Raw genomic sequence first — 12628 nt, 5'->3', positions numbered from 1 at the left:
TTTCTCACTCTTCTGGGGGTGTGATGAAGTAGCAGTTACTTTTTTTCTCTCTAATTCTCCGTGTGTGTGTGTTTGCTGTTTGCAAAAGGTCTTGCGAGTTTGCTTTGTCTCTTCCATTCATCTGGCGCACCGCTGTCCCTGACAGCACTTCCCTGCCCGATAGAAACACGGAGAAGGTTATGGAGATTTAGCCTCGCAGACTGGAATCCGTTATTTTGTGTTTTCATTTTAGTCTAAAGTACCAGGGACTTTCTTCCTCCTTCTCCGAAGAGGCATCCCGCAGCATAGCGGCATGTTTTATATTCTCATTCCCTTAAGCAAGGCGTGGACTAGTTCAACCGCAGGAAGATCTCCCGAGCGTGTTATAACCCTCCCTCTGGAATGCCTCGATATTGGCTGACAATTCACTGCCTGCTTTCCCTGTTCCCCACCCACCCCCCCCGGTTGAAACTTTAGCTTGGTAGAACCGGGTAGCATTTATTTTACTCTAACATTCGAAACACAGTGCATGTGAAAACCAACCGCAGGCGATTCGTTTTATTCAGGAGATGAAAGAGACCTGGATAAGGTCAGCGAGACGGAGTTACAGTATGTGGGGTGGGGGTTGGTGGGGAATGTGGCTGGGGGGTTATGTCATGATAAAAATCCATTCAGCCAATGAAATAATCACCTCCTCCCCATCAGCCAGCTGAGAAATGATAGTCCTCAATCCTGAAGCCCCTGAGACGTGTAAAGCTTTTATGTTGTCTGATTCCATGTGCGGTATCATGAGATGCGTGTACTCTCCCTGCTTCGAAAAAAAAGAGCAGGGTGATTTGTGTGTGTGTGTTACTCATGCCTCTTTATTCCCTCTCTCTCGGTGCTTAACGTTTTTACTGTCATGTTGAGTGTCGATAGGTAACCTCAGTAGTCTCTCTTGAGTGATGTCTGAGTTAGGGTCCCCTGTAGCAGGTTTGCACTGATTTAAAACGATTGTTCAGTGTCCAAGCTGGGATCCCAGAGGAACATCCTTTCCAAAATTGAAGTTTCTTTTCATCAGTGCGATTTTGACCAAGCTGGAGCTTAAAGAGCTTCTTCACAATGGAACATTGAAGCTTCAGAATTTCACAGTGTCCCAGATAAATCGGCTGCAGTCAGAGATTTCATGGTTACGGGGACTGAGGTCGGGAATGGGAAGGTGGAGTAGATGCTCTTTCCCCCCCCCCCCAAAAAAAAGACCAAAGCTACATTGTGTTGAACTCCTGACAATATAAAAGCCAAGACTTTGGGTTTTACACATTTCGCTGAAGATGTTGATGTTATTGCATTATTCAGGCAGGTGCCCTTGGCCCGTACCAGTTCTGTTCCTCTCCCGCGTTTCCTGAAGCTGTGAATTTGTTGGTCACTGCCCTTGCCTAAGGTAAATTGTTGCATTTGTACCTTGCTTTTAAGAAAGTTCACTTTTAAGGACTCAGTGTGCTGTGTACATAGAATGTTGTGACTGTATGGTCATTCTTCTGCTGTGATTCTGCAAGTTGCATTCACAGAAAACTGTTGCTTTCTTGTCACGTCCATTGCATGCTTATAATGTGCTTTATTGTTTCAAATAAACTAACCCACAGACTTAATCAATCAGTTGTCAGGCGTTGATTATTAGACCATTCTCATTAACATTATATATCTGACTCTTAGAACAATGAAGGAAGACTTACATTTATATAGGGCCTTGAATGATTAGCTGTGAAGTACTTTGTGATATCTGACAATGTGTAGCTCTGTTGTAATGTTAGGCACAGTTGTGGCCTGCATCCCCTGCCTTGATGCCCCTCTGAGCACTTGCTAATCTTTTAGCTCAGTAGGAGGATCCACTGGCATCTGCAATCTGCTCACGTTCCAGCATTTAAATGTTCAAGTTGCCTTCAAGATTGTTTGAGGCTGGTAGGCCCTGACACTCGCACCCCACCTCTAGCTCCCTAAGGAGGAACTTTGTGCCTCACTGATCCAGTGCCTTCTTCTCCTGTCTTCCTTCCAATCCTCCCTTCAATTGGGAACTGGGAAAATTCTGCCACAAGGTCAAGCAACCATTGTTTTGGTCAATACTGTATCAATTTAGGATGCATCTTAAACAGAGAAAGGTGCGGTTCGCTATGGAATTCCCCCCCCACCAAACCTGAGGGCTTGAGCAGCTGAAGATATGGCTGCCAGTGCTACAGTGAAGGAGGTGAACGGTATACAAAAGACCAGAAATTGAATATCCAAGATATCTCATAGCTGAAGGACATTATAGCTTAGGGTGGAGCAAAGCTATGGAACAAAATGAGCACACAGTTGATCATTTTACAGTTGAATGCAGCTTGTAAGGTGGCGTTTCTTAAACGAATCAATACATGATTCTTCTTAATGGATAACTTTTCCTTTTATTTTGGCTAAAAGTCCAACAGGAGCGGATAGCAAACATCAGTTTCATTTTGGGCCAGAACTTGGCATTGGAGTGGGAACTTATCAGGTGAGACTTCACTGTTTGAGCTTTGTCTAGACCTAACTGCCTTAGACATGCCATTTTCATTCTGGCAGGATTGAAGCTACACATAGGAGGTCCATCATTAGTCTGTTGCTTTGATCGACAAACTCTGCTGCTAAAGGAAAATGTCCCCCGGGATCACTAAGCAATATTCATTGAATGTGGCGGAGCCTGTGAATTTTGGCAGAGGTTCAACTCCTAAAATACTTCACTTGCATTGCTGGCAATTCCTTTGCATTTGAATAAAAAAATGCAAGAATAATTTAACTATACTGCTTTCCAAACCTGTGTAGCAATTTCATTTGAAATATTGGATCATCGTGGAGGAAAACAAACATATAAGGGTCATAGTGTCACAACAACTTGCGTTTATATGTACCGTGTCACAAACTGCTTTACAGGAGGGTAAATCAGGCAAAAATTGACATCATGCTGAGAATGGATATTCTATTCGTAAGAAACATTGAGAGCAAATGTATAACTTGGATTGAACATATTGTGTAGTATTGCTGTATATCAGAGGATATCAATGGTTGCATTTTCAAATTGTTACCAAGGTGGGAATCCAGGCATAAAATTTAGCAGGAAATCCCATTTTTCTGTAATAAACTGGATGAAATCAGATTCTGTGATCAACTGCAAATAGTTATATTCTGAAGAAGAGTCATATTGGAATTGAAATGTTAACTAAGTTTCTATGTCCGCAGATGTTGCCAGACCTGCTGAGTTTCTCCAGTATCCACAGTATTTTGTTCCAATTTTCCCGTGCCTTTCTGTTCTCATGGCATTTTCTTGTGTGGATCTGGAAAGCCTCATATGCAGGTTCCGCTGACATAAGGGTCTCCGTAGTAAAAGATTTGGAAAAAATGTTTTTCTTAATGAGCACCATTTTTCTTCCCTGCTGCTCATTTTATGCACCTTTTTTAGGAAATATCTCCTCATTCAAGGTATGACCACTTCTACCAGGTCAAGCAGAGCCTGGGATTGGAGTGGAGCAACTTTGTTCTATTGTTTTTCTCCGTTTTTGAAACGGCAAAGAATACCTGCCAGTCAAGGGATTCCCTTCCAGAAATGGGGTAGTGCATGGTGGATTGCTGCAGGTTACATCCAGCACAACTTTAGACTTGGCATCAATAGATCTCCATTGTAGCCTCCGAGTCTTTAGCAGTCACGTCAGAGGTAGCATAGAGAGGGTTTACTAACCTGATCCTGAATAAGGAAGGTCTCATGAAGAGAGGTTGGGTAGGTTGGTTCTGTACTCACTGGAGTTTAGAAGAATGATAAGTAAGAAACATATAAAATTCTTAGGGAACTTGACAGGGTAGATGCAGAAAGGTCATTTTTCCCCTTGTGGAAGAGCCTAAGACCAGAGGGCGTAATCTCAGAGTAAAACTGAGATTAGGAGGAGTTTCTTCTCTGAAAGAGTAGCGAATTTGTGGAAATCTTTATCCTGTAATGCTGTAGAGGCTAGGTTGTTACGTGTATTCAAGACTGAGATGAAACAGACTTTTAATCAGGAAGTGAATTGAGGGTTATGGGGAAATGGCAGTTCAGTGCAGTTGAGATTATCTGATCAGCCATGATCTCATTGAATGTGGAGCAGGCATGATGGGCTGAATGGCTGACTTCTGCTGCTATGCCTTATGGTCACCATTTCGAAATCTTAACTTTGACATAGATACAGCACAACCTCACTTTCAGTACATCGAGGTGCAGTGCAGCAGCACCAACCTGAAATGCCTTATCTTTCACATTCACAGACTCTGGGACAGGAGGGACCATGGTGCTACAAGAAGGAGGCATCAGAAATAAATAATTAAATAATGATGGAATACCCAACCAAATGGTGTAAGTGTATAGATGTGGGTAGAGCAATTTGTGTAGTTTATAAACAATTCAGGAAAGCCTTTGACGAGGTTCCACATCGATGATTGATAAAGAAGGTAAATGCACATTGGATCCAGGGCAAGTTGGATCCAATATTTACTTAGTGATAAACAGTGTTAATTCTAATTGGCTTATCAGCTATATGGGCCTCCAAGGCCCCATTGTGTAGCAGCGACTTCTGGAATCAATGGTGTTGGGTTGCCATGTGTGAAACATCAGAGTGTGCAAAGCTGCTATGCAGCTTCAGGGAAACAAAGATGGTAGGAGACAGAGGGGCTGATAGAAGGCTATTTGTATGACTGGAGGCCAGTGCCCAGTGGCCTACTGTAGAGATCAATGCTGGGTCCCTTATTGTTTGTGATATAGTATGGAAGGAAATTTGGGGGTGATGATGTAAAGTTTGGCCCGGTGTTGATAATGGGAAGAAGGCTTTAAGTTACAGGAGAATATGAACAGATTGGTCCGGTGAGTAGATCAGTGGCAGATGGAATGAATTTACCCTGATGAAGTGTGAAATGATCTACTTTGGAAGAAGAAAATAGACAAGGGAGTACTCAACGAATGACAGGAAACTAGGAAGCTCTGAGGAACAGGCATCATGGAATACTTGTCCACGGATCCCTTAAGGCAGCAGAACAAGTTAACAGGACAGTTAAGAAAGCATTTGTTTGATTTTTATTGTTGTCACATGTATTATGATACAGTGAAATGTGTTGTTTTGCATGCTATATAGGCAGATCATCCCATACAAACTGCCTCAGGATAGCAGAGCAGGGTGCAGAATACAGTGTGACAGCAGCAGAGAAGGTGCAGAGAGAGCACAATCAGAATTAATATTTAACAGGTCTATTAAAAAATCTGATAACAACGGGGAAGAAGCTGTTCTTGAATATGATGGTGCATGTATTCAAACTTTCATATCTTCTGCCTGACGGAAGATGGTGGAAGAGAGTATAATTGGGGGGAAGAGGGGTTTTGATGTTGGCTGCTTTCCTGAGGCAGCGGGAAGTATAGATGGAGTCAGTGGATGGGAGGCTGGTTTGTATGATGGTCTGGGTTGTGTTCACAACCCTTTCTTTAGTTTCTTGCAGTCTTGAGAAGAGCAGTTGCCATACCACACTGTGATGCATCCAGATAGTTTGCTTTCTATGGTGCACCAATAAAAATTGGTAAGAGTCTTTGTGGACGTGCCAAATATCCTTAGCCTCCTGAGGAAGTAGAGACATTGTTATGCTTTCTTGACTGTTGCGCCATTATGGGTGGACCAGGACAGATTGTTGGTGATCACCATTCCCAGGAACTTGACACAGTCGATCATCTCCACTTCAGCACCATTAATGTAGACACTCTGCATATGGGACACTAGCCTTTGTCAGTGGTGTCATAGATTATAAGAGTAAGGAGGTTGTATTGGAGCTGTTTAAAGCTGGTTCATCCACAGCTGAAGTACTGTTTACAGTCTGGTCACTGCATGTGATTGCACTGCAGGAGATGCAGAGAACGTTCATCAGGATGTTGCCTGGGATGGAGCATTTTAGCTATGGAAAAAGGCTGGATACGCTTAGGTTTTCTTTGGAGCAGAGAAGGCTGAGAGGGTGTTGGGGTGAGGTTAATAAAATTATGGGGTGGGATGGCAGGGTGTGGGCTGCATTGACAGGGTGGATGGAAAGCAGCTGTTCCCCTTTAGTGGAAGGGTCAAGAACAAGGGGGCATAATTTTAAGGGTAAGCCAGGAGGTTTAGACGGGACTTGAAACATTCTTCTCACCAAAGTGTAATGGGGGTCTGGAATGCACTGCTTGGCAGGAAATCTCAACCGTTAAAATGTACTCAGATCAGCACTTGGAATGTTATAATGTTCAAAGCTATGGATCCAGTGTTGGAAAGGGGGATTGGTGTAGATTTATTGGTTTTTGTTGATGCAAATTCAATGGGTCAGAGGGCCTGTTCTGCACTGTGTGATTCCATGAATAGGGTAACTTACACAAACACGACTGAGAGGCAGTGTCAGAGGATACTGTCTCTCCCAAGAGGTGGAGATTTTGAGCTTTGCATCCTTCTTCAATAAGACCTGCAGCTAAGGGACATGCCTCTCCACACCAGTGGCCCAGAAGGTGACTATCACCCTTCATTGTCTTGCTAGTAGACTGTTCCACAACTGACCTCCGTTGAAAGTCACAATCAGCAGTACACAAGTGATCCATAGTGTCATTGATGGAAGGGTGGGAAAGCTTACCTCATGGGAGATAGATAATGCACAAATAGGGTGACAATTGGAATTTGCCTCTGTTGCTGAGTGATCTGAAGTGCAGGGTGTGATCAGCTGTATGTGTTTGTGAATAAGAGCATCCATGCAGAATTCAAACAGGTGTATTAAAACATTCACTCCTTTGTGACTACAATGAGAGATCTCAGCACATGTGCTCAGCTGCAGTTGCCATGAGTCATTCATCTTAAGGGAATCTGCGCTGGCACAAATGTTGTAAATGACAGGCACATGACCCCACACACACACACACACACACACACAGGGAAACTTAGCTTCTCAGACTCCTCCATTGATCACTGTCGCCACAAAAGGTACAAAAGCTATCTTCACACTGAACAAGCCATTAATGTATTTATGGTGAGATTGAAATGCCGTGACTGCTCAGGAGGGGCACTACAGTCTGCACCTCATAGAATATTTGGAATCATTCCAGCCTGCGCATTTTCCATAGCTTGGCACTGAGCAAATGTTCTATGTATCGGACTTGGAGGAGGCTGAGGAAAGGAGCATCTCCTCCTCCTCCTCCTCCTCCTCTGAGGACGTGGTGAACATGGAAGAATTCATGCAGAGGAGGAAGTGAGGATGAAAGCCAAGAGGATGGACCCCAGAAATGAGGGAGGCAACCTCACCTTTAGAGGCTACAAGGTGTCTGTGCAGGCTGCAATCGTGATCAGATTCCATCTGATCAGCTTCATGATCGGATCCTTCCCATGAGTTTGAAGATGAACCTGAGAGGCAGCGGGCAGCTGTTTGTGACACCAAGGGAAGGCCATTGGAAACATCCATGAACAAACACAAAAGAAGATTGAAGGCTCAGTTGCTGGATAAGATAAAGACTCCTGTCTATATGGAAAATCAAATACTGTATAAATATATTGTAAATAGCTGACAGTTTACACAGTGATTTTTGGTCACCTTTAAAATTGACTGTTGTCTTATTCAACACAACTTCACTAGTTAGGGCAGTGTGATGGTTTATAAAGTCATAGAATTTATATGACACAGTCATGGAATCATACAGCATGGAAACAGACCCTTCGGTCCAACCAGTCCATGCCGAACATAATCCCAAACTAAACTAATCCCACGTGTCTACTCCTGACCCATATCCCTCCAAACTTTTCCTATTCATGTATTTATCCAAGTGTCTTTTAAATGTTGTAACTGTGCCCGCATCCCCCACTTCCTCAGGAATTTCATTCCACATACGAACCACCCATTTGCCCCTCATGTCTTTTTTAAGCCTCTCTCCTCACACCTTTAAAATATGTCCCCTAATTTTGAAATCTCCCATCCTAGGGAAAAGACACCTACTATTAATACTACCTACACCCTTCATGATTTTATAAACCTCTTAAAGTCACCTCGCGATGCTTCAGTGAAAGAAGTCCCAGCCTATCCGGCCTTCCTTTCTTACTCAAACCTTCCATACCCGAAATTCTGATAAGTCTCTTCTGAACCCTCCCTAGCTTATTAATATCCTTCCTATCTGAGGCCAGTATCCTCCACCCATGGTCGCTCTTCTGCAATGCTTTTCTTGTTGCCTGGAACCAGCTGATAGTTCTTGGTAATGTGGCTGTGAGGATTTTGGGGGTTGACATCATCATGCATCTGATGGGGCCATCCCTGTAAACAAAGGAAGCTGTACATTTTTAGAGCTGTCTGGCAAATGGTGCTTGTGGCTGAGTGGTAGTAAATTTAGGGGACAATGAGATTCCTTCAAAATAAAGGGATCCCTAACCTTCCTAACTTTACTGTATTGCAGAAAGTCAACAAAGTGCTCACTGCACTGGAGTCACCTTTGCTGATGGTGGCCCGAGGTTCTGACCATCTTGATTATCTTCGGTCAAGCTGCCTGGTGGCGCTGGGAGGAACTCTGTGCCCTAAAGGGATGTGCCTCCCCAGTCTGCAGATGTATTTTCACATCAAGTTCGGACAACCTGGTTGCAGTTCCCTCCTGGTGCTTGTGGTTATTCCAGGTGAGGGTTACTCTGCAATATGGGAAGAGGAGACACCTAAGCCAACTTGTGTGGTTGTCATGGCTGTTTTGGATCTGAATTTCATGGAACATAATTAATAGTCATGAGGGGTAAGCGCTAATCTGTATGTGGCACGTTAGGGAAGGGCTGACTGGAATGGACCTGGTAGCCTAAGCATTGGGTTACACATGATAGTGGCAAGCCATGTCCTTGGCCAAGTGCAACGAGGTGCCAAGGAGATCGAAGAGCATTCATGGTTTGTTTCGTGGACATTTGCTGTGGAAGTTGGCCAGAAGGTGTTCAGTGTGTTGTGCCTTCAGAACGGGAATGAGATTGATATGGTGTTGCGAATGTGAAAGATCTGAGTTGAAGTAAGAGATGGTGCGAACAAACTTTCTTGCCGTTGTGACTGGTAGAAGAATGTCAGCTGGAGCTTGATGGGTTTCCTTTTACAAGTTAGAGTCTTGTGGGGTGGGGTGCACAGGGAAGGAAAAGTCTAGTATAACTGGACCAGATGAACACTCTCAGAACAGTGACTACATCCATCCGTGTTCGTTCAGAATAGTCAATGGGTCAGATCATACAGGGAAATAATATTTCCGGTAACAACCAGACAGTGCTGACATTAAAAAATTCACTCCAGTGGCACTATCTGTGGGCAGATGTTTGATTTAGGTTACATATGCTGTCCTTTTTATTAGGTAGAGGATGAGAAGCACCTGCTGTTGCCCATTAACACTCCCATCCCAAAATGCACATAGAACCTGCTGCTTTCTTGAGGGCACAGAACAGCCTTGGCAGCATCAGTTGTGCATTGGACACCACAGAAGGACCTGACTGTAATTTCACAAGCCATGGGGACATATTTGTCCTCTGGATTAAGTGAGAAATGGAAACGCAAATCTTAGAATTTTGCAAAGTGGTGCAGAATGGCATTTCATCCATTAGATTAAGTAAAACTCATAAAGTGGGCAAGAATTAAGGATTCTTTGGCCATATTCAATTGTAATAGATATTTAGGAGCTTTAAAATACAGTCATTTAATCCACAGCTTGGATTGTTTTCATGCAGTTTATTGAATACTCAGGAATTATTATGGGTTTATAATTGGAGTGCTCAAATTACATCAGAAAACAAGACAAAGGGACCTGAAATCATTGACAATAAGTACCTGAATTTTGAGATGAAATTGGAACACTAAATTCACTTCACCGCCCAGTGCTTACAACATGCATGGTTATGTTCACAAGAATTATTTTAGTCATTTCTGGATCCATTTTCAGTGATGCAATTTAAACTTTATTTTATATAGCATTAATTTTGTTTCTCCATTCCAAAGTCCTTGGCCAGAGGCAGAAGTAGACAAACCTGCTCCCCAGTTATTATTATATAACCCACGATCAGGCGGTGCTTGAGAATGGTGCAAAATGATTCTGCACTTCCTCCTTTGGTCTCTTTTATAGATGCTTATCAATTGCTGGGACTAATAGCTGTAAACTGATTGTAATTTCCTCCCAACTGTAGCTATCTATGGTGCATGCTAGAGTCTAGTAATTTGTCAAAGTGGACTGCAACTTCCAACATTGAATTGAAAAGATGCAGGAGATTGGGGGCTTGTGGGCATCAATGTGAGAAATAATACTTATCTTTTTGGTGATGGTGCTTGAAAGGTAAGTGTTTTGTCAGTGATTAGGGTCACCCTTATTCTTCTCTAATATGGTGCCAATTTATTTTTCTCTTTTCATCTGTGTGAGATGATATGACCTTACCAAAAAGACATGCCCTTCCACAGTGCAAGAGTCATCTGTGTTGCTTTGGAGTATTCCCCCATATTTTGAGTTCAGCTGTCTGGGTGTGGGAGATCCAAAACCTTTTTAGACCGAGGTAACAGTGCTACCAGCTGATCGACAATCCCCACTTGGCAGTTAGGAGGAAATTACTGACTTGACTCAGGCAGAGGCAATAGGTAGTTTGAATAAAATAGTGCTGTCACCAAAAATTGGAAGTGACTTCAAAACACCTTAATACTCATACAAGTCTGAGGTTGCAATGATCTGCAGTGTCTGTTATTGAGCTGATACAATGATTAAGCGTGGCATTTCTTGACCAAGATCAGCTTTTCCTGAAATAAAAACAAAGGGCTGGAGAAATTCAGCAGGTCTGCTAGCACATGTGGACAGAGAAACACAGTTCATGTTCCAAGTCTGACCTGGCTCATCTTCAGAGCTCTGAATATTCACACTAGGACTCAAAATGTTAACTGTGTTTCTCACTCCATAGATGCTGCAAGACTTGCTGAGGTTCTCCAGCATCTTGTTCATGTTGCAGATACTCATAGACAACAGTAATTTTGCTTTCATTTGCTCTCCCTGCTCATTCTCCGTCAACCCTCCCTCTTTTTTTCATCTACTTAAACTTTCTTTGGCTGAATAATAAAATCGATTAGCAGGAAAAGTTTACGTAAACATAACATACAAACACAACTGCTTTATTTTCAAATAAGTTTGTAACCTCTTTACCAACTCCTATAATTCTGCAAGTACTTGAGAAGAAGGCATCGGAATGGCTGTGTAGTTGATTCTTGTCCTGTTTGTAGTTTTAGTATAGCTCAGTGGGAAAATTGTGGTCACAGGGTCAGTGGATTGAGAGTTCATGTCCAATTTTGCCACTTAATCTAGGCTGACACTCCAATGAAATGTAGAGAGTGTTGCATTTTGGAGGTACTATCTTTGAGGAGGGGTTAAATTAAGGTCCACCTGCCTTCCCAGGTGGGCCTGAAAGTTCTGTCTAGTGTCTCAGCCAATCCGTAACCAACATCGCTTTTTCACAAACATTACTTGGTCAATAACACATGAATATTTAAGCAATGTTATGCAGATTGGCAAAAGTGTCGCGAGTGTGGTGCTGGAAAAGCACAGCAGGTCAGGCAGCATCCAAGGAGCAGGAGAATCGACATTTCAGGTATGAGCCCTTCATCAGGAAAATGGCCTTTCCCTGAAGAAAGGCTTACGCCCGAAACGTCGATTCTCCTGCTCCTCAGATGCTGCCTGACCTGCTGTGCTTTTCCAGCACCACACTCTCGACCCTGATCTCCAGCATCTGCAGTCCTCAATCTGTACTACAGACTGGCAACAGTGGCTGCATGTTGAAATTACTCTGTTGTGAGCAAAATGCTTTGGCACATTCAGAAGATGTGTAAAGCACAATATAATACAATTCTTTATACTAACTGTTATTATCATCTAATAAAAAATGAGATTTAATTGAATGAGGGAACAGTGATAGATATCTTAATTAAGGGTTAATTAGCTGAGAATTGGTTGTACAAATATGGGGAGCTAGTAATCTTTAGTCTGAGAGTTTTATGGAGTGTAGTTAATTGAAATAAAACTCTTACTCAACGGATGGACTTCACTGTTTAAATTTGGTATATAGCATAGTGTATAACAACTAAGAGTTGCATCCTCTTTGGAAATGCTTGAGGTGCAAATGTGTCAGATATATGACCAGTGGAAGACAAATGAAAAGGACTTTTGTAACCAAGACATTTTATTGATTTTTTTGCTTTCTTCAACTGCCTTTGTGCTGCCTTTGGTCATATGTACAAATTTTCTGTGTCCTAACTCTGAAGTCACCTGACAGCAGTATAAAAGAGAAACCGCTTATCCTGTCGCCTGCCTCCAACCCCCTCCCCATGCTTCATTTCTTGCCTTATCTCCTGACTGATATCCCTTTCTTTTCCCATCACAGGAGCTGCAGTTTGAAAGACTAACTAGAGAGCTGGAGGCCGAGCGCCAGATTGTCGCTAGCCAGTTGGAGCGATGTAAACTGGGATCCGACACAGGCAGCATGAGCAGCATTAGGTATGGATTAAGCTTGGCCATTGGCTCCTATACTGTTTGATTTTATATCACATTTATGACATCTCTTGAGATATTGTTAAAATGAAGGTTTTGGGTATGAGAATTACAAACAGTATGTGGCAGTCTTTAATA

At 42.7% G+C, this 12628-nt stretch overlaps 1 protein-coding gene across 15 annotated transcripts in view; it reads left to right on the top strand.

Moving 5' to 3' along the window:
- Window positions 1-12628, top strand: part of LOC140464970 (catenin delta-2-like) — a 1239301-nt gene that overhangs the window by 741892 nt on the left and 484781 nt on the right. For 6 of the 15 annotated variants that reach the window (XM_072560655.1, XM_072560657.1, XM_072560654.1 and 3 more), the window contains one exon: window positions 12384-12496. In XM_072560655.1, coding sequence (XP_072416756.1) covers window positions 12384-12496 — 113 coding nt within the window. Of the gene's footprint in view, window positions 1-465; window positions 569-1314; window positions 1400-2412; window positions 2486-4260; window positions 4349-8419; window positions 8634-12383; window positions 12497-12628 lie in introns of those variants that run through there. The other 9 variants (XM_072560661.1, XM_072560664.1, XM_072560660.1 and 6 more) reach the window with 9 other exon arrangements.

Source organism: Chiloscyllium punctatum, chromosome 41, assembly GCF_047496795.1.
Source record: "Chiloscyllium punctatum isolate Juve2018m chromosome 41, sChiPun1.3, whole genome shotgun sequence".
In the NCBI taxonomy this organism is placed as follows: Eukaryota; Metazoa; Chordata; class Chondrichthyes; order Orectolobiformes; family Hemiscylliidae; genus Chiloscyllium; species Chiloscyllium punctatum.
This window is presented reverse-complemented; position numbering and strand designations above follow the sequence as displayed.